Genomic DNA, 18,597 nt, shown 5'->3' with positions numbered 1-18,597 from the left:
CCGAGAGACAGTGGAGTCTGCGTAGGCTAAGAGGAGAGTGATGATGTTGCTTATGGAAGGTGAAGTCAGGGAGCTGACCACTGGCAGGCACAGACAAGGCTCCCTGGCACTAAGGACAGGCGGTAGAGAGAGGCCTCACAATCCTGGGTATCCCCGTGTAGCACCACACTGCCCCAAAGACCTGATAATCTAAGAGCACTTCCACAAAACCTATCAATACGGAGGAGGTTGCCCAGGATACGTTAATGGGCTTAAAAACTGTGGTCATTGCACTTGGACAAGTTAGACCATCAACTTGTTAAGGCAGAGCCCCTGTCTTTTTACACATTCTACCAACGACCACGGCAATCTGTCATGCTAATACGTCGTAACAGTAAAATTCAGCAGGGCACATGAAGGAAATTAAATGATTTACTCACTGGTTTCCAAACTCAGATGCCACAAAGAGGAACCCTGTTTTCAGCACACACATGGCAGCAGCTCCAGGAACAGTATCAAAATACTTCAGTCGGATCTCTGTCACCTGAAAGCCCCAGAGAGGAAGGAGTAACGGTGAGTGAGACAGCTCAGTTCAGTCCATCTCCAGAGATGGGCTATGTTCCTTCACACACAAGTGCGCAGCCCACTTTCCCATTCAGAGATACAGGAACTGATGCATTTGGGATTGTAGCTTATTACAAGACTGCCTTGGAGTTACCTTCAAAGGAAGGAAAAGAGCGGCGACTGAGCACAGCCAAGAGCGCTCGCCTTCTCGATAGTTTGGGGCAGCTGCTTTCACTCCCCAAGTTCAAACTGGATGGCATTCTGAGTGTAAACACAAGCCAGGCTTTCTGATTCACTCTTGAGGCTATTTTGCATGGGAATCTGAGTTCAAGGCTTACAACAGAGACATGAAAATGTTCAGCTGTCCTACTGTGAAAGAGACAACCCCCATCTTGGCATCCACATCATTCACTCAGAGGATTGGGTAGATGTCTCTCAGAATGGCCACTTACACTTCTGACAGACCTGAAGTTGCCATGATGGTTCCTATGAAAAGCCTGAGGCCAGTCTTAAACTGCTGAACTGACACAGTCTTCTATCATGACACCTTCTGGGAAGGGTTTGTCATGTTAAAGGCAATGGGGGTTAGTGGCATTTCAGAAGGTTTTTTCCTGAGACCACAAATGGGATCACTGCAGCACAAATCTCCTGTTGGAGATGCAGAGGGATGGCCAGGGTGGCAGTGACTGGCAGCACAAAGCAATTCCAATCTTTTCCGATTAGTTTCAGGAGGAGAGTTTGTTATCCCAGCTGAAAAAGCTGTGTGACATGGGATGGCCAAACTCTGCCCAACCGGCTGCACCCAGTTTGCATAAAAGTGAACAGACTGCAGGCACCCAAATATTCAACCCATAGGTGCAGCCAAGTATGGCAGCTCAGATCAAGAAGAATCACTGCACTCTGTTGTCTTAGGGAACTGTGTCGTAGAATCTCCTGGGCCACATTTTGGAATAAGCGATTTGGAGCAGGGACCACGGGTTACATTTTTAAAAGTGCCCATGTGACTTAGCAACCTAAGTCTTCTGTGGTTTCGAAGCTGTCCCCGTCTGTCTGTTTGTTGCGCGAGCAGTGACTAGCAAGTTATGGCAGCTGTCATCTAACAGGGTAGATGCAGAGTCATTCGTCTCTATACATGGCTAAACACTAAGTTAAAAATCATTTGATTTAGGGGGAAGACTGCTCTAGAACGAAGTCTCATCACTGTGGGAAATGCAGCATGATGGGGAAGCTTCTCAAGGACATGTTTCAAGAAGTAAAAGTAGCTTCCTCCTCAATCTACCCACCATGTCTTCATCAGTCTCCAGGGTGATTTTGAAGATATCTCCCTGCTCCGTCTGGGCCAGGAAGAAGAACATGGATTTGGTCTTGTGTGTAGCGGAGCAGACAAAAATCATACCCCTTTCTGGGTCATCCAAGTCATTCTGTCACAGGGAAGATAAGACAGAGGTTTATAAATGTTGAAGGTGGAAAGGACCTACTAGATCACCTTTCAGCAAAGCCATTCCCCTGCAAGGCAGCATATACTCCCCTAGATCAATGGTCCTAGCAAAATGGAAAGCCTGAGGGACTACAGCATGCGGAAAAGGTTTCATGCATAGCATATCCCTTCCCAATGCTCTCCTGACTCATCCGTAATGCTCTCAGGAAAGCGGATTCTTCCTGATAGATGTTTCTGAGAAGAGCCAAAACTCTGAGGCGTTCTCCCTCCTACCACTTTCCCCCCCGGATGGACAATCTCACACATTGCAAAACCAATTGTGGTACACAAGGGTCACTAGCCATATAAAACTGAGCTGTGGCATCTGCTTTTTGGGCAAATACCACCAAAGCCACACACAATGTATGCTAGTGACCCAGTGTCAGCTAGCTACAGCCTACTTTGTTTAAACAAAAGGAAGTACTTCTTCATACAATGCAGAGTTAACCTGTGGAACTTGTTGCCAGGGATGTTGTGAAGACCAAAAGAATAACTGGGTTGAAAAAAAAAAATTAGGTAAGTTCATGGAGGATAGGTCCAGCAATGGCTATTAGCCGAGATGGTGAGGGATGGAACCCCATTCTCTGGGTGTCCCAAAACCTCCAACTGCCAGAATCTGGGACTGGATAACAAGTGATGGATCACTTTAGAATTGCCCTGTTCTGAAGCACCTGGCACTGGCCACTGTCAGAAGACGGGATACTGGGTTAGATGGACCATTGGTCTGACCCAGTATGGCCGTTTTTATGTACTCTTCTAAAAGGAAACAGCATGAGGTGGAACAGAGCAGCTGTGGAATTCATCTTCATGTACTAGGGCGAGTATATCCAACCATGCCGTGTAAATCATGGTTCATGCTACCAGTGCTGCTGTCTCAGAGCCTGGTAAGAGAGAAAGGACTATCTCAAGGGTAAACCTCAGAGACGAGATGAACTCAACCCATCACGTCAGACTACAGGCAAACTCCAGAACCTTCCCTTACAGATGACATGACTGGCTAGTAAGGCAGGCTTTCCCTCCACACCCTAAGGGGTGGCAGCCCGACAGCCTTTCAATCACTACGCACTGCCTTCCTCAAAAGCCTCCCTGCCCAGAAGCTGATATTAAGTGTCTGTGTGGAACCTTTAAAGAAAAGGCCTCTAAAGTAGGGCATAAGAGATGAAATTCTCACCCTTCTCCTGGGAATGGGACATCTGATATCAGGCTGGTCACCGAAGTTTTTGTAGGTGATGTAGTTTTCAGAACAGATCAGCACCCCGCTGGGACCATCGGAGCCACCAGGAACTAAGAGATGAGATGGAAACTTCATTAAGAGAAGAGAAACAGCTCTGTTGCTCAAAAGAAATCTGGATAATCTTTATTTAATATTCTCACATGTATATAAACCTGCTTCAGTTTATGGTGGAGAAGACACCAGGTTGCAAGCATAGGCTTCTGTATCTGCACAAGGCAGAGTTAGGGATGGAGAGCAGGGGAAGGAGAATGAAACTTTGGGAGTCATAAACAACGCTTAATATTTCATTTTTACACCTCTCACCCAGTCCCATAAATTAACCCAAATCTTTGAGATGCTCAGGCATCATACTGGCAATGTGCCAGTAACCCCATGTATCTGACATGCATTTATCTGCTATTGCAAATCACAGGAAGCAAGTTCCCAGATGATCTCCTGGTACTTCCCTCTCAGAAACTGAAATTACCAGCAATGAAAACCACAAACTGAGTGTTCAGAGCTCCTGGAGCCCACTAGCCTACAGTATCCCCAAGGTACATATAAGATATAGTGAACTGCAGAGTCGCCCAGTCAGCATTAAGCCTTTGGGACCACCCTTTGGGTACCTGTACTATAAATCATGCTCTTCAAATGAATCCTGGATACTAAAACTTCAAACTAACTTCAGCAATGAGTAGAGCAGGCCAAAGTCGCACCCCCAAAGTCAAAGCTTAAGGTTAGCCCATAACTACTTCTTGAAATCAAGTTGTGTTCACATGGAGCTAAACTCTGTTTGTATTTCCATTTGTTTTATTTTGTCACCTGAAAAACTCGTTCTCCCGTTTTTTTTTTAAACCACACCCTTTTCCAGTGGAAGCTTTCAAATACTATCATCTCAGAGCCCAATCAGAGTGAAATGCTATCTCCAGGATAAATCTCAGAGAAGAGACATGAAAAACTCATCACTTCAGGCTGCAAGAAAATCAAACTCTTCAAAATTCCATGTATCACATGAGAATTTTTAGTTCTCACCTGACTTCCAGGCCCAACTAAGAGCAGGAAAGCAGCTCAAGTTACGACCCCCATGATTCTCTTTCAAATGTGCAATATGTTCCCCCATGTCGTTTTGCTGGGAGAATGGGAAGCGACTTGGCAATGGGGAGGGTAGTACCTGTTATAAGGAAGTTGCCATGCTCCTCCAAAGGTTCACTGTATTTCCTAACTACGTGGTTCAAACCCAGGTCTAACTCATAAAAAGTCAGGGTCTGCTGGGTGTTAGCTGCTGCTTCTCCTGTTGGATCGTTGTCAGCTTCCTAGAAAAACAGCGCACAAATATTTTAGCTACAGCCAGTAACATTGTCTGTACATTGAAAGGAAGAGAGATCTTATGAAGTCTCTGGAATGGTGTTATACCCATTAACAACCACAACAGCAATTCAAAGACGACAGCCCAGGACTTGATCTTGCAAAGTGGTCAGCATCCACCACTGCCACTGAAATCAATGGAAGCTGCGGGCGCAGCACCTCAAAGGATCAAGACCCCAGGCATTTTCTAGTAACAAAGGGGAAGCAACTGGGTAGAATTATTGCCAGTAATAATAGGCAGCGCTGGTTAGTTGCAACACGTAACTGTAAAATGTTGAATGGGTATAAAACAGCTGCCTTTGCAGCTAGATATACCGAGAAACATTTGTCAATGCTGTCTGGAGCGTTATGTTGATTTTCAATGCTCCCCCTAGCTGCCAGCTATAGTATCACCAACCCCATGGCAGGATGGAAGAGATTCTAGAGTACATTTTAAAAAGAAAAGGAGGACTTGTGGCACCTTAGAGACTAACAAATTGGTTAGTCTCTAAGGTGCCACAAATATTCCTTTTCTTTTTACGGATACAGACTGACACGGCGGCTACTAGGGTACATTTTAAACCACAATGCATCGTCGTTACACTACGACATGCAACTTTATTTTGCATAAAATCATTCATGCACATTTTCTCCCAAACTGCACCACCATTTCTAATTTCCTGAACACGAGAAATATGCTCAGTGCTGTAACAATCTAAAGAGAGATGACTCCCAATTCACTGAGTTCACAGACAACGCATCTATACCTGGGGCGGTAATTCTGGTGGATCACTAATTGAAAGCTTGACAGGGGAAGTGTATTTGGAGGAGGAATGCAAGTGAAGGGGGGGGGGGGGGGGTACTGCTGCAGCAGAGGGAAGCAGTTCTAAATGTGAACAGCAGCATTGGAATGAAGTGCAAAGGCCAGAGTGAGAAGAATATACAAAAAGAGCATTGAGCAGGGAGGCCTGTAGTTCACAGTTCAGTAACAGAAGGACCAAGCAATTAAGAGGATTTCAGCTAAGATTGGAAATGAGATTGACAGTCAATGAGCAGAGACCCAGGGAGGTCGTCCCAGACAGCTAGCGCGGCAGAGAAGGCTTGGCATAAGTGGACACGCTAGCTGAAGAGACAGAGAGGAAGGAGACTGAGCTAGCTGAGCAGAGGGAGTAGGGTAAGAGACAAGGACCTTGTCCCTGGTTACCTCATAGTCCATTTCCAGACAAGCAAACATTGGGTTTTCAAACCCCACATCTACTCCCACCACATGGTAGACCAAGGTGTTGGCCTTGTGGGCTTCCAGTGGGGAAGAAATGGTGAGCCGGGCAGCAGCATCTCTGTTCAGGATGTATACCAGCTTCTGTTTCTCAATGGCACCTGCAGGGAACAACAGTACATAAAATACCTAGATTGGGGACGCGAAGCTGAAGACAACTGCACCACCACCCGCCTTTGCACAAAAACAGCCAACTGACAGCTTTGCAGGAAAACAGAAACATAACATCGTGTCCCATAATTTCCCCATCACACTTAAGTTTATGTCAACTCCCTAACTTCAGTATTTAAAATCTTTAAAAACGAATCAGTGACTCAGGAACAGGTTTAACCTTGCAGATGACCTTTTTAAGCTCCACTCACACAAGCCACAACTCAAGGTATGTTCAGTTCACAAGCGGAAAATCTGCAGCAGCATCTGCTTGGCAAAACATGCAGCCACAGTAGCTAACAGATGAGGAAAGAGTAGCAGCTATGCAACAGAAGGGAAACAGTTCCATGGAAACCCTCTAAAATTGCACCGTAATTGAGGTATGCGTTTCTTTGCTGATACACAGCATACACAGTAATTTACTGAGCAAGTCCTGCTCTCAGCTGCCATCCTGAATAACAGACGAATTGCACAGTGCTACCTTCAGGTTAAAATGAAGCAAGTAGCTTCCTTCCAAGCCAGTATTGTCATTATTTTCACTATAATACAATTGTTAAGCTGCCTGGTAATGCAAACCCTGAAAGTTGGAATAATCTAAGAGTTTATACCTGCAGGGCCTGATCAGAAATGCAGTTGTCTCCATAGTCAATCTCAGAGAAGAGACATGAATTCATATCATCATTTCAGGCAGAGGAAGCTGGCTGCACCATGACTGGGTCGTCTGCATCCCATCTTCCCTTTTTCCAATCATCAGCCTCAAATGGGTTGTTTGCTTACCACTACCTGAGCAGGTTTCTTTCCTACACTGTTATGGCCCAATTTTTGGCACTCATTTGTGCAATCATGACAATAGGCAGGAACAAATTCCATACATCTGGACTTTTCATTCCAAAGGCTGGAATTTAATGAAATGCCTGCATGAAAAGCACTTGAGACTACAGCTGAGAAGCAGGCTGCAAAAACTGTCATCCTTGAAGTAAGGAAAAGGCAAAGCAACAATCCCAAGGAGAATCAGTTTCCCCCACTCACTTCTTTAAATGCTACAACTAAGGAGACAGTACAGATGACTTACTGATCATGACAGCACGGCCCTTTGGGTCCACAGCCAAGAACTGGCCAGGAACGATTCTGCGACAGCCACTCTTGCCAAAGGTTTCCTGGTGAATCTTCTCAAACATGTTCTTGGAGGGCTGGTACTCCAGGATAACAATGCGACCCGAATCACTACCCACCACGATATAGTCTTTGGTTCCACCTGTCAGTCTGAAGGCCATGAGGGAGCGAATGACTCCAAACACTTCCACTGTCAGCAAGGTGTGTACTTTCCCTGTGTTGGGATCAGGGCGGAGCAACTCCAGGATCTTCCCCCGGGAAACAACAATTTCCTGTTGTTTGGTTCCTAAGAAGTCAAAGCCATGAGAAAGTTATCACCAACTATAAGTTAGGAGATGTAAAAACCAAGAAATTCAAAGTGCCTTTCAAACATTAATCACCAAAGCAAGTCTCACAGCCTCCAGAGTATTCAAGTATCCAGTTTACAGATCAGAAAACTGAGACAGAGAGAAGTTAAATGATTTAACTAAGGCCCCGCAAACTCAGTGAGAAAACCAGGATCTGAATTTATAAATTCCTGGTTCCAAGTTCTTTCTCAAGACCAGATCTTTCCCTCAAACTGCAGCTTCTTAGTCAACCCAGGTAGCAGCACTAATAGGAGGAGAACCTCAGTGAAAAACTAATGCTGTAGCTAAGTAGCTTATAATGGAAAAGACCTTGCTTTACTTCAGCCTGAAAGTTTCCTAGTCAGGAGAGCAGAGATTACCTGAGAAATTGCCATGGATGGCATAGCTGATGCCAGTGGCTCGCTGCAACGTCAAATTGTAAAGGAACATGGTGGCAACAGATCCACTTCACTCATGCGTCTCACTTATTGAGTCGGCTGTGAACAAAACAGCAACAAAAATTAAGAATATGCAAAACAGGATCTACATTTAAAACGTACATTGTGTCAGCCCAAAGGAAGAGCATTAAACAGCCAGCGTTTCTGTGTCCCACAGACACAATTTTGAGATTGCATGGATCATATTATTCTAACTGGCCAACATTCAAGGACCTTACAAACACTGATTAATCAGGACTCCCCCCCAGCCTTCTCTGTACTCATGAGATTATCCCTATTTTAACAATAGGAAAACTTGCTCAAAGCCACAGACTTCAAGTCAGAGCCAAGATTAGAACTTGGGTGTTCCTGGTTCTCCATTCCATGGCTCAGTCCACTAGATCCAAGTCAGCTATTCACTGAAAACTCTAGCTTCCTACTCTAGTTATTTAGGGGTTTCATTTTAAAAGACATTTAGTTCCTTTTTAAACAAAGATAGCAGGTCAGCTTTTTTTTTGGTCCTTTAGGCTGACTCTGACATTTTGATCCATGTCACACTCATTTAGAAGGAACGAAGGATAAACCTGGCAATTTGGTGTAAAATTATTAGCCTACAGTGATTTTTTAATACAATTTACGATCTAAGTTTAGGACAGACACTGAGCTGCATAAAAACTAACATACTAGCTTTGTTTGTTTCTGCAGGCACCTGACTTGAGTGACAAGCTGAAACAGCACAGGCCCTTGGCTACGCTCTTGCAAGGACAAGCTGTCAAAACTGACTTCAGTCCTTGTTCCCTGTGTATTTTTACTCCATTTCTGTCTGCTTCTGAGAATTTAATAATATCTCTAATAATGCCACCTCATCAGTAGCAATCCAAGAACTTTACAGAGGAAGGAAGTGTTATTCCCATGTTACACATGGATAAACTAGGACATGGAGAGGTGAAGTGACTTGTCCAAGGCCACCTCTGCAAGTGGCAGAGACAGGGAAAGAACCCATGTCTCCTGACTTTCAGTTCAGTGCTCTATTCTCTAGGTCCCTAGGTTTATAGGTAAGGGAGGAGAATATTGCAGCTCTTGTATGGAAGTGCTGATAGGAAGGAAAGAATAAATCTGGGCTTCATTTAAAAAAAAAATTAAAAATAGGTTTGGTTTAATGTTAGGCTCATCAACCTCGATGGCATCATTTTAAACAAGAGACTGGTTACAGATCACAGCCATCAGTGGCCAGCTGGCAGTACAACACAAACTCTTAGCATAGAGTTACAAACAAAGCTGCTATTTTCATCAATGGCATTCACCCTTTGCTTGAAACTGGGGTAAGCTGCACCAGTGCAAACTGTGGCTTAGAGCAGGTTACCCTGTCTGCCCTGTACTGTAGAAACCTAGCCTGAAATGCTTATTTCTACAGGTAGATAAGGGAAACAGGCCAGCAGCTTCCACCTAAATTAAAGGGACAACATAAAGATTACACTTTTGCCTGGAAGTCTGTAACCTACGATGGTTACAATCAGCACTTAAGACATTATAACTAAAAAAAAATTGAGATTTTAAAAAATTATTTTCCAGTGTACTTTGTGCATTTCTCAGAGGGGTAGCCATGTTAGTTTGGATCTGTAAAAGCGGCAAAGAGTCCTGTGGCACCTTATAGACTAACAGACGTATTGGGGCATCAGCTTTCGTGGGTGAATACCCACTTCATCGGACGCATGCAGTGGAAATTTCCAGAGGCAGCTATAAATATGCAAGAAAGCATCAGGCTAGGGATAAGGAGGGAGTTCAATCAGGGAGGATGAGGCCCTCTTCTAGCAGCTGAGGTGTGAACACCAAGGGAGGAGAAACTGCTTTTGTAGTTGGCGAGCCAGTCACAGTCTTTGTTTAATCCTGAGCTGATGGTGTCAAATTTGCAAATGAACTGAAGCTCAGCAGTTTCTCTTTGAAGTCTGGTCCTGAAGGTTTTTTGCTGCAGGATGGCTGCCTTTAAATCTGCTAGTGTGTGTCCAGGGAGGTTGAAGTGTTCTCCTACAGGTTTTTGTATATTGCCCTTCCTAATATCTGATCTGTGTCCATTTATCCTTTTACGTAGGGACTGTCCAGTTTGGCCAATGTACATAGCAGAGGGGCATTGCTGGCACATGATGGCGTAGATTACATTGGTGGACATGCAGATGAATGAACCGGTGATGGTGTGGCTGATCTGGTTAGGTCCTGTGATGGTATCACTGGTGGTGCATTTCGGCACCCTTTGTGCGGTCAGTTCCACTTCCCCATGAGGGACCAAAATTCCGCTGCGTGTGGGTCTTTCACACAGCAACAGAGGAAAGAAAAACGTTTAGAACAGAAAATAGCTCCCAGTGATAGTAAAACCACAAAACACAACAGTGACTCAGCACCTGGAGCTATCTATCCAGCGGACTTGATTTTCAAGCTAATAGCGCCCCTTTAATAAAGTCCTGGAGAAACAAGGGCATCTATGCCTCCTCCTCCCATGGAAATATTTGTCTTCGGGCACCTCCACAGAGTCACCCTGTTTATGGAGGAGGCCTGGCTTCTCCCAGGGAACACAAAAGTCAGGCAAAGTTGCTCACCTCTTCGCTGTGAGGCAGCACACACAGGACCAGCATCAGGCAGACATGTGCAATCAAAGCACCCAAAGGCCATTCAAAGAGGAAAGGAAGGGGAAGGCTCCCCGCTTTCCCACCCCAGCCCCGTCTGCACATTCTTCCCATTGACATCGCGCTTCCTTTCCCCACCAGTTTTCAATGCTCGGCTCCCCTCTTCCCCAGTGTTCCCCGCGCACCCCCCCCCTTCCCTCCCGCCCCAGACGCACAATCCTCCCCTCCCCTCCCCACTCCGCGCGCGGCTCCCGCCGGAACAGCCTGCACTCACCTCGATGTGCACGGCCTCCCCCCCGCCCCCCGGCCTCTCCCCGCCCTTCCCCCGCCCGCCCGGAGCGGGAGGGGCCGCAGAGCCACTGAGCGCGCTCGGGGAGCACAGCGCGGCCGATACCCCGCCCCACAGCCGCGGCCCGTCGCACTCTCCTACCCGTCGCTGCCCCGCAGGCTACGGCGGCTCTCACCGCGCGGGATGGCGGCAGATTCGCTCGCTCCCCCTAGGCCACCAGCCGGCCAACCCGCCCCGCCATCGACCCAGCGCGCGCCCTGACCGGCCCCACCCCCAGGGGCCTCCGACGCGCCGGCGCGCGCGACGCGGGGCTGTCCCGCTCAATGCCTGAACGAACCCAACACAAAGACGAGGCAACTCCCCCGGGGCTCCTACCCCACCGCCTTCGACCCCCGGAGACCCTCGCTCCGCGTCGTCAACCCAAACCGAGAGGCCTCGTGAGCATGCGCCACTCAGGCACCAATTGGGACAGCCCTAACGGCCGCGCGGACCGCATCGCTGGGGCCTCGGAGGCTCTTCCGGAAGTGACGGTGTCACCCGGAACCAAAGATGGCGGCGGCTGTCTCGGGGTTGTGGCTGCCAGGGGGGGAAGGCGGCGTCTCCGCCTCCGTCTCGTCCCTCTCTATGGAGCGGATCCGCTCGCTCACCGACCTGCCAGAGCTGGAGGCCGCCTACAGCCGCCTGTGCGGGGAGGAGGTGGGGCGGCTCCGCCCAGCGCCGGGTCCTGGGTCTGCCCCACGCCCCCTCCGGGAGTCGGGACCCTCCGCCCTGCCCCAGAGACGGGTCCCTGGGATAAGAGAAAAGGACCTAAACTTACTCCTTTTCCTTTGCGGGAGAACCGCGAGGTGTTCTTTGAAACGCTCACTGAAGTGTAGATCGGTGTCCTGGCTGCCTCGCACTGTCACTGACCTCCTCTTCAAGTGCTGTGAGATCTACTGTTGAGACGCACTGCATATGAGCTAGCCATTATTGCGTGCTGAAACGCTGCAGGGAATCACCTGCATCTCGTTTGGAGGGAAAACATCAATATCTCTGACTTAGCGCGGGTGACTTTCCAAAATTAACATATAGCCATTTTCCCAACTGTTCTCTTCTATTTAGGTTCTTTTAGCAAAGCTGTCGTCATGTTTTTCAAGTACTCCCACTCCCTTTGCCCCCGATGTGGTGGTGATATAGCCTCTGACCAGAAAGACTGGATGTCTCTTTGCCAGAACTTCATTAGATGGTCAGGAAAGATTGCTACAGAACAACAACGTTAAATGCTTCTTTGACCACCTGTTACAGCCCTGACAGGCTGATTCTATTGCCTCTGCAGCAACCCCATCTTCTAAGCCTGGGAGCACCTTGCCGAACTCTGATTCACTCATGTAGGCAGCTTGGTCACCTGTACCTTGGGTAGAGGTGATTTTTTAAAAAAATGTGTGATAAAGGACTGCCCGCGTACCCCAGAAGTGGCCTTTGAGAAGAGACTGGGGTGTAAATGTAGTCTGTATCAGCAAAAACACCAAGGAGTCCTTGTGGCACCTTAGAGACTAACAGATTGATTTGGGCATAAGCTTTAGTGGACGAACCCACAAAAGCTTATGCCCAAATAAATTTGTTAGTTTCTAAGGTGCCACAAGGACTCCTCATTGTTTTTGCTGATACAGACTAACACGGCTACCACTCTGAAACCTGTCAGATTAGGATGGATTTCTGGGCTTTTGAAGGATTGCATATGAGCTGAACTCTCAGAAGCTTTAGTGCCCTGCTTGGCTCATGCTCCTGATTTGAGAGTTTGGTTCTTAGCTAGTGGCGTTGATGATTGGTCTGAAAGGGGCATGAAGTGACGTGGGGCTGCTTTCTTTTTCAGAAAGGGGTGGAGGAAGAGCTGGAGACGCTCCTGGAACAACAGAATACCATAGAGAGCAAGATGGTCACCCTTCATCGCCTGGGGTTAGTAGTTTACCAGTTTAATCCTGCTTGAGTGAAGCTAGTACTATGTGATCTGATGGCTTTGGTTAAAAAAGAAAGTAAGCAAGCTCTGGATATCAAATTCTTCCTTGTAATGTTACCTTACACTGTTCAGTAGCTGCTTCATTCTACCACAGATGAAGCTGCCTGTCAGTGTGGGGAAGCAATTTCTGTCTGGAAAACACTTTGACATGAAAGGTACATGAAAAAGAATTATACAGCATTAGTTTGGGGTGAGGAAAAATAGTTGTACTCTCTTGTGATGTGACCACCTGTGACAACAAAATGAGCTGCCATTCACAGTAGATTGTGAAGTTCTTCTTAATTGTCCCACTCATGCTTTGATCAGTAGTGAAATTGTAAACAAAGATTACATTCAAATTGTTAACAGTAGGCTTAAGAGTTAACAGTCAATTTACATGAATGGAAATAGCATGCCTCTTCAGCTCTGTTGTTTCAGGCTGTCTGTAGACTTGGGCAGACGTTACTGCATCTACTTACCTCTAGTTCATTTTGTAAGTTATTTTTATGACCGTAAGAGCTAGATCCTCAATTATATTTAATAAAAGCTTGGATTCTGGAATACAAGATGGCAGTTCCACAAAACACAAGGCCAGCGCATCAATCCGACTCCACACACCGTTTTAATACAAGGGAGACAGCCATTGGTCAGGCCTGGATGTGCTACTTTCTTCTGCATCTCACTCTTGGATTTGGCCTCTTGCCTCAGTGAAAGTACGCAGCAGTTCATGAGGGGTGAGAGACCATGGTGCTGGCAGGTGCAAGTGTCTGTGTGGGGAAATACATCGCAGAATGTACTGCTGCTTCATATCCACTTTTCACATGTATAACCAATGTTCCCTGCATCTGTTTCCAGTCCTAACCTGCAGCTGATTGAGGGGGATGCCAGACAGTTGGCTGGGATGATCACCTTCACCTGTAACCTGGCTGAAAACGTCAGCAGTAAAGTTCGGCAGCTTGATCTTGCTAAGGTAACGGGACAATGTGGGAGCTCTGCACTGAGCTCTCTTTCTGCTGTGTGTGGGTGAGTAGACGAGCAAGTATGCATTTGACAGATAGAGGAGCATGAGCTCTTCACCTGCATGCGGGAAGACAGGAGCTGAAGCCGAGCCCTGATTTGTTCTAGGTTTGTATTGCACCTACCATGGCAGGATCCTGGTACCTCCTTCGCACTCCTAGGCAATACCAATGTACAAGTAAAAAAAGGAAATCCCCTGTTTATCACAGCTGGTCAGATAGCATTCCAACTAGGGGCAGAGCTCTTCTTGACCTGCTGCTCACAAACTGGGAAGAATTGGTAGGGGAAGCTAAAGTGGATGGGATCCTGGGAGGCAGTGACCATGAGATGGTCGAGTTCAGGATCCTGACACAGGGAAGAAAGGAGAGCAGCAGAATACGGACCCTGGACTTCAGAAAAGCAGACTTTGACTTCCTCAGGGAACTGATGGGCAAGATCCTCTGGGAGAATAACATGAGGGGGAAAGGAGTCCAGGAGAGCTGGCTGAATTGTAAAGAATCTTTATTGAGGTTACAGGGACAAACCATCCCGATGTGTAGAAAGAATAGTAAATATGGCAGGCGACCAGCTTGGCTTAAGAGTGAAATCCTTGTTGATCTTGAACACAAAAAAGAAGCTCACAAGAAGTGGAAGATTGGAAAAATGACCAGGGAAGAGTATAAAAATATTGCTCGGGGATGCAGGAGTGAAATCAGGAAGGCCAAATAAAACTTGGAGTTGCAGCTAGCAAGAGATGTTAAGAGTAACAAGAAGGGTTTCTTCAGGTATGTTAGCAACAAGAAGAAAGTCAAGGAAAGTGTGGGTCCCTTACTGAATGAGGGAGGCAACCTAGTGACAGAGGATGTGGAAAAAGCTAATGTACTCAATGCTTTTTTTGCCTCTGTCTTCACGAACAAGGTCAGCTCCCAGACTACTGCACTGGGCAGCACAGCATGGGGAGGAGGTGACCAGCCCTCTGTGGAGAAAGAAGTGGTTCGGGACTATTTAGAAAAGCTGGATGAGCACAAGTCCTTGGGGCCGGATGCGCTGCATCCGAATGTGCTAAAGGAGTTGGCGGATGTGATTGCAGAGCCATTGGCCATTATCTTTGAAAACTCATGGTAATCCAGGGAAGTCCCGGACGGCTGGAAAAAGGCTAATGTAGTGCCCATCTTTAAAAAAGGGAAGAAGGAGGATCCGGGGAACTACAGGCCAGTCAGCCTCACCTCAGTCCCTGGAAAAATCATGGAGCAGGTCCTCAAGGAATCAATTCTGAAGCACTTAGAGGAGAGGAAAGTGATCAGGAACAGTCAGCATGGATTCACCAAGGGCAGGTCATGCCTGACTAATCTAATTGCCTTCTATGACGAGATAACTGGCTCTGTGGATGAGGGGAAAGCGGTGGACGTGTTATTCCTTGACTTTAGCAAAGCTTTTGACACGGTCTCCCACAGTATTCTTGCCAGCAAGTTAAAGAAGTATGGGCTGGATGAATGGACTATAAGGTGGATAGAAAGTTGGCTAGATTGTCGGGCTCAACGGATAGTGACCAATGGCACCATGTCTAGTTGGCAGCCGGTATCAAGTGGAGTGCCCCAAGGGTCGGTCCTGGGGCCGGTTTTGTTCAATATCTTCATTAGTTTGGGGTGAGGAAAAATAGTGGTACTCTCTTGTGATGTGACCACAATGATCTGGAGGATGGTGTGGATTGCACCCTCAGCAAGTTTGCAGATGACACTAAACTGGGAGGAGAGGTAGATACACTGGAGGGTAGGGTTAGGATACAGAGGGCCCTAGACAAATTAGAGGATTGGGCCAAAAGAAATCTGATGAGGTTCAACAAGGACAAGTGCAGAGTCCTGCACTTAGGATAGAAGAATCCCATGCACCGCTACAGACTAGGGACCGAATGGCTCGGCAGCAGTTCTGCAGAAAAGGACCTAGGGATTACAGTGGACGAGAAGCTGGATATGAGTCAACAGTGTACTGTTGTTGCCAAGAAGACCAATGGCATTTTGGGATGTATATGTAGGGGCATTGCCAGCAGATCGAGGGACGTGATCGTTCCCCTCTATTTGACATTGGTGAGGCCTCATCTGGAGTACTGTGTCCAGTTTTGGGCCCCACACTACAAGAAGGATGTGGAAAAATTGGAAAGAGTCCAGCGGAGGGCAACAAAAATGATCAGGAGGCTGAAGCACATGACTTATGAGGAGAGGCTGAGGGAACTGGGATTGTTTAGTCTGTGGAAGAGAAGAATGAGGGGGGATTTGATAGCTGCTTTCAACTACCTGAAAGGGAGTTCCAAAGAGGATGGATCTAGCCTGTTCTCAGTAGTAGCTGATGACAGAACAAGGAGTAATGGTCTCAAGTTGCAGTGGGGTAGGTTTAGGTTGGATATTAGGAAAAACTTTTTCACTAGGAGGGTGGTGAAACACTGGAATGCGTTACCTAGGGAAGTGGTGGAATCTCCTTCCTTAGATATTTTTAAGGTCAGGCTTGACAAAGCTCTGGCTGGGATGATTTAGTTGGGGATTGGTCCTGCTTTGAGCAGGGGGTTGGACTAGATGACCTCCTGAGGTCCCTTCCAACCCTGATATTCTATGATTCTATGATTCCTCCCTTCCTCACTCCTGGTGTAATAGGTTGAGACAATGGAGGTAGACATGGACCTCAGAGGTCCATGCTGTAGTCTGGAGCTACCGTCTTCTTTGTACAGAGGTAGATTTAAAGATTGCATGCTGACACCTGTAATCTGTGCAGACCAGGCCTCTCTGCTAAAGGTGAGTGAGCTGTAATCTGCTCTGTTCTGTGCAAATTAGGGGTGGCTCTTGAGTACAATCCAGATTTTGGGTGGACAGACTTGGGGCCCTTCTTCCTTTAAGGTCATCCATCACAACTCTCAAAGCAGCTCAAGCTCCTCATCCAGCTAGTTGCTGACCTTATACCGAAGTAGCCTCTCCATCTCTGGCAGCCATCTCTCCTCCCCCTCCTGCTGTACTCTCTCCTCTCTCTAGTTCTGTTTCTCTGGCCCAGCCACGGAAAGGGAGTCTTAACTGCTGTTTGTCTTGCAGAACCGCCTCTATCAGGCCATCCAGAGAGCTGATGACATCTTGGACCTGAAGTTCTGCATGGATGGGGTTCAAACAGCATTGAGAAATGAAGATTATGAACAAGCAGCTGCTCATATCCACCGCTACTTGTCTCTGGACAAATCAGTCATTGAGCTGAGCCGACAAGGCCAGGAGGGTAGGTGCTGTCCAGGTGTAGCTGTTTAGTAAAATAACCTGAGCACTCTTGCTTTTTGAGGCTCTAACTTTGTCCAGAGCCAAAGAAACTGAAGCCAACGGGTGGTGTGTTAACAAAGTCTGTGATTATGGAATTAGTTGGCAGCTTCTGTAGGTAGCCGTTTACATGGAAATGTCTGAATACTTCTGAGATATAATTAGGTTCAAATACTACTCGGGGGAAAGCTGAGGTGGCTAGTTACTGAAAAGGCTACTGAAGTCAGACTAGATAATCATAATGGCCCCTTCTGGCCCTAAATCTATGCAAACTGCCACACATGTAGAGTTACTGACTTGGGGCTTGAAGAGCTTGGCAGCCACTTACTAGCCAACAGGCTAAATGCACTAATCAGTGGTGCATGATAGAAAAGATGGGAGGAAGGGTGCTCATCAGTGAGGGCCCAGTGCAGCATCATGGTGTGATGCCCAGAGGGTTGCTGGAATACCTGTTAGGAGCTTGTCCCTGGATTCTGCTTTGTAGTTTAATTTCTTATATTAAATCACTGGCTTGTAGGTGTCTGATAAAGTTGAATCATGTGCAGTGACCCGGCTAGGTTATGCTAACTGTGAGGCGAGGCAGATGCAAACCAAGACAAAAGGGATCATTTAAAATTTTTAGAACTTGATAAGGGAAAACCCCCCAAATTGTCCCAGGAGGATAAATAACATAACCAACTACTTACTACCTATAGTAATAACCCATAGGTTACCAGCACGTTAACCTTTGCGAGTTTGTACATGGTACCCTTCGTTACTCTGCAGTTAATATCAAATACATTGTTATTAATAAGAACAAAAGAGATCATTCAACAATAGACTGTGTCACTTCAGGGAAGAATCAACTTTTCTCCTCCTTGGCTGTAAGTTCAGCTCCACTCTTGCTGTCCTGTTCTTTGCTTCTCTTCGACTTTTACTGCTCCGTAGATTCAGTGTTCTTGAGGGTGGACCTCTTTCCACTGAGTTTATGCACAAGTCAGGTTTGTTTACCTTGTGGGCCCTCATTTGTCCATTAGGCACCTTTGAACTGTATTCCTTCAACAGATGTTCAAACAGATGTTCATGTACTTTAGGTGCCTTGTGGGTGGACTTCTCACTTACTGTTTTCAGGATCTGTTTTAATCTAATACAGCTTCTTGATCAATTATCTTGTCTCAGACCTCACTCAACGTCAACCCGGGTTTGATTTACCATGAAGGCAACGGCACCTTCTCAGCTGGTTTCGTACCAGACATGGAATTTGTGCTGCAGCTGAATTTCAGTGATGTTTTAGAGGCAGTCCACTATATCAGTGTGGGCAGCCACAAACCGTGACACATCTTGTTTAGGACTGCAAAATGTGGCTTGGCTTGACCAGACTGCATACACCAAATAAATAATAAATTTGACCAATTCCCTTTTTCACCAATTATATTTCCTTTAGGTTTTCCCCTTGATAGTCTGTCTCTGGTACGTCTGTAGATTTTATTTCCATCTATTTCCCTTCTCTAACATATCTGCTCACATACTCGGGTCTGGTTTTTTTCCTGCTTCTCCTGATCCTGAAATCTTTCCTA

The 18,597-nt window shown here is 46.7% G+C and overlaps 2 protein-coding genes and 2 non-coding genes across 10 annotated transcripts in view; 1 reads left to right on the top strand and 3 right to left on the bottom strand.

The window, feature by feature from the left end:
- The window catches only part of SF3B3 (splicing factor 3b subunit 3), a 47,802-nt gene extending 36,500 nt beyond the window's left edge, over nt 1–11,302 (bottom strand). The window contains exons 1-8 of one of the 4 annotated variants that reach the window (XM_043526367.1): nt 11,124–11,302; nt 7,823–7,939; nt 7,076–7,402; nt 5,782–5,954; nt 4,405–4,546; nt 3,192–3,304; nt 1,827–1,964; nt 420–523 (exon numbers count right to left, since the gene is read on the bottom strand). In XM_043526367.1, the coding sequence (XP_043382302.1) occupies nt 420–523; nt 1,827–1,964; nt 3,192–3,304; nt 4,405–4,546; nt 5,782–5,954; nt 7,076–7,402; nt 7,823–7,892 (1,067 nt within the window). In that variant the 5' untranslated portion in view covers nt 7,893–7,939; nt 11,124–11,302. The other 3 variants (XM_037877499.2, XM_037877500.2, XM_037877501.2) reach the window with 3 other exon arrangements.
- LOC114021645 lies at nt 4,132–4,208 on the bottom strand. Its single transcript, XR_003566122.1, has one exon. It is a non-coding gene; the product is annotated as a small nucleolar RNA SNORD111 (small nucleolar RNA).
- LOC114021644 lies at nt 6,617–6,694 on the bottom strand. Its single transcript, XR_003566121.1, has one exon. It is a non-coding gene; the product is annotated as a small nucleolar RNA SNORD111 (small nucleolar RNA).
- The window catches only part of COG4 (component of oligomeric golgi complex 4), a 32,200-nt gene continuing 24,762 nt past the window's right edge, over nt 11,160–18,597 (top strand). Inside the window, exons 1-4 of one of the 4 annotated variants that reach the window (XM_037877653.2) lie at nt 11,160–11,482; nt 12,639–12,721; nt 13,617–13,731; nt 16,832–17,006. In XM_037877653.2, the coding sequence (XP_037733581.1) occupies nt 11,336–11,482; nt 12,639–12,721; nt 13,617–13,731; nt 16,832–17,006 (520 nt within the window). In that variant the 5' untranslated portion in view covers nt 11,160–11,335. The other 3 variants (XM_037877654.2, XM_037877655.2, XM_043526373.1) reach the window with 3 other exon arrangements.

This window comes from Chelonia mydas, chromosome 12, assembly GCF_015237465.2.
Source record: "Chelonia mydas isolate rCheMyd1 chromosome 12, rCheMyd1.pri.v2, whole genome shotgun sequence".
Classification (NCBI taxonomy): Eukaryota; Metazoa; Chordata; order Testudines; family Cheloniidae; genus Chelonia; species Chelonia mydas.
Note: the sequence above shows the minus strand (reverse complement) of the source record. Positions and strands in the feature narration are given on the sequence as shown.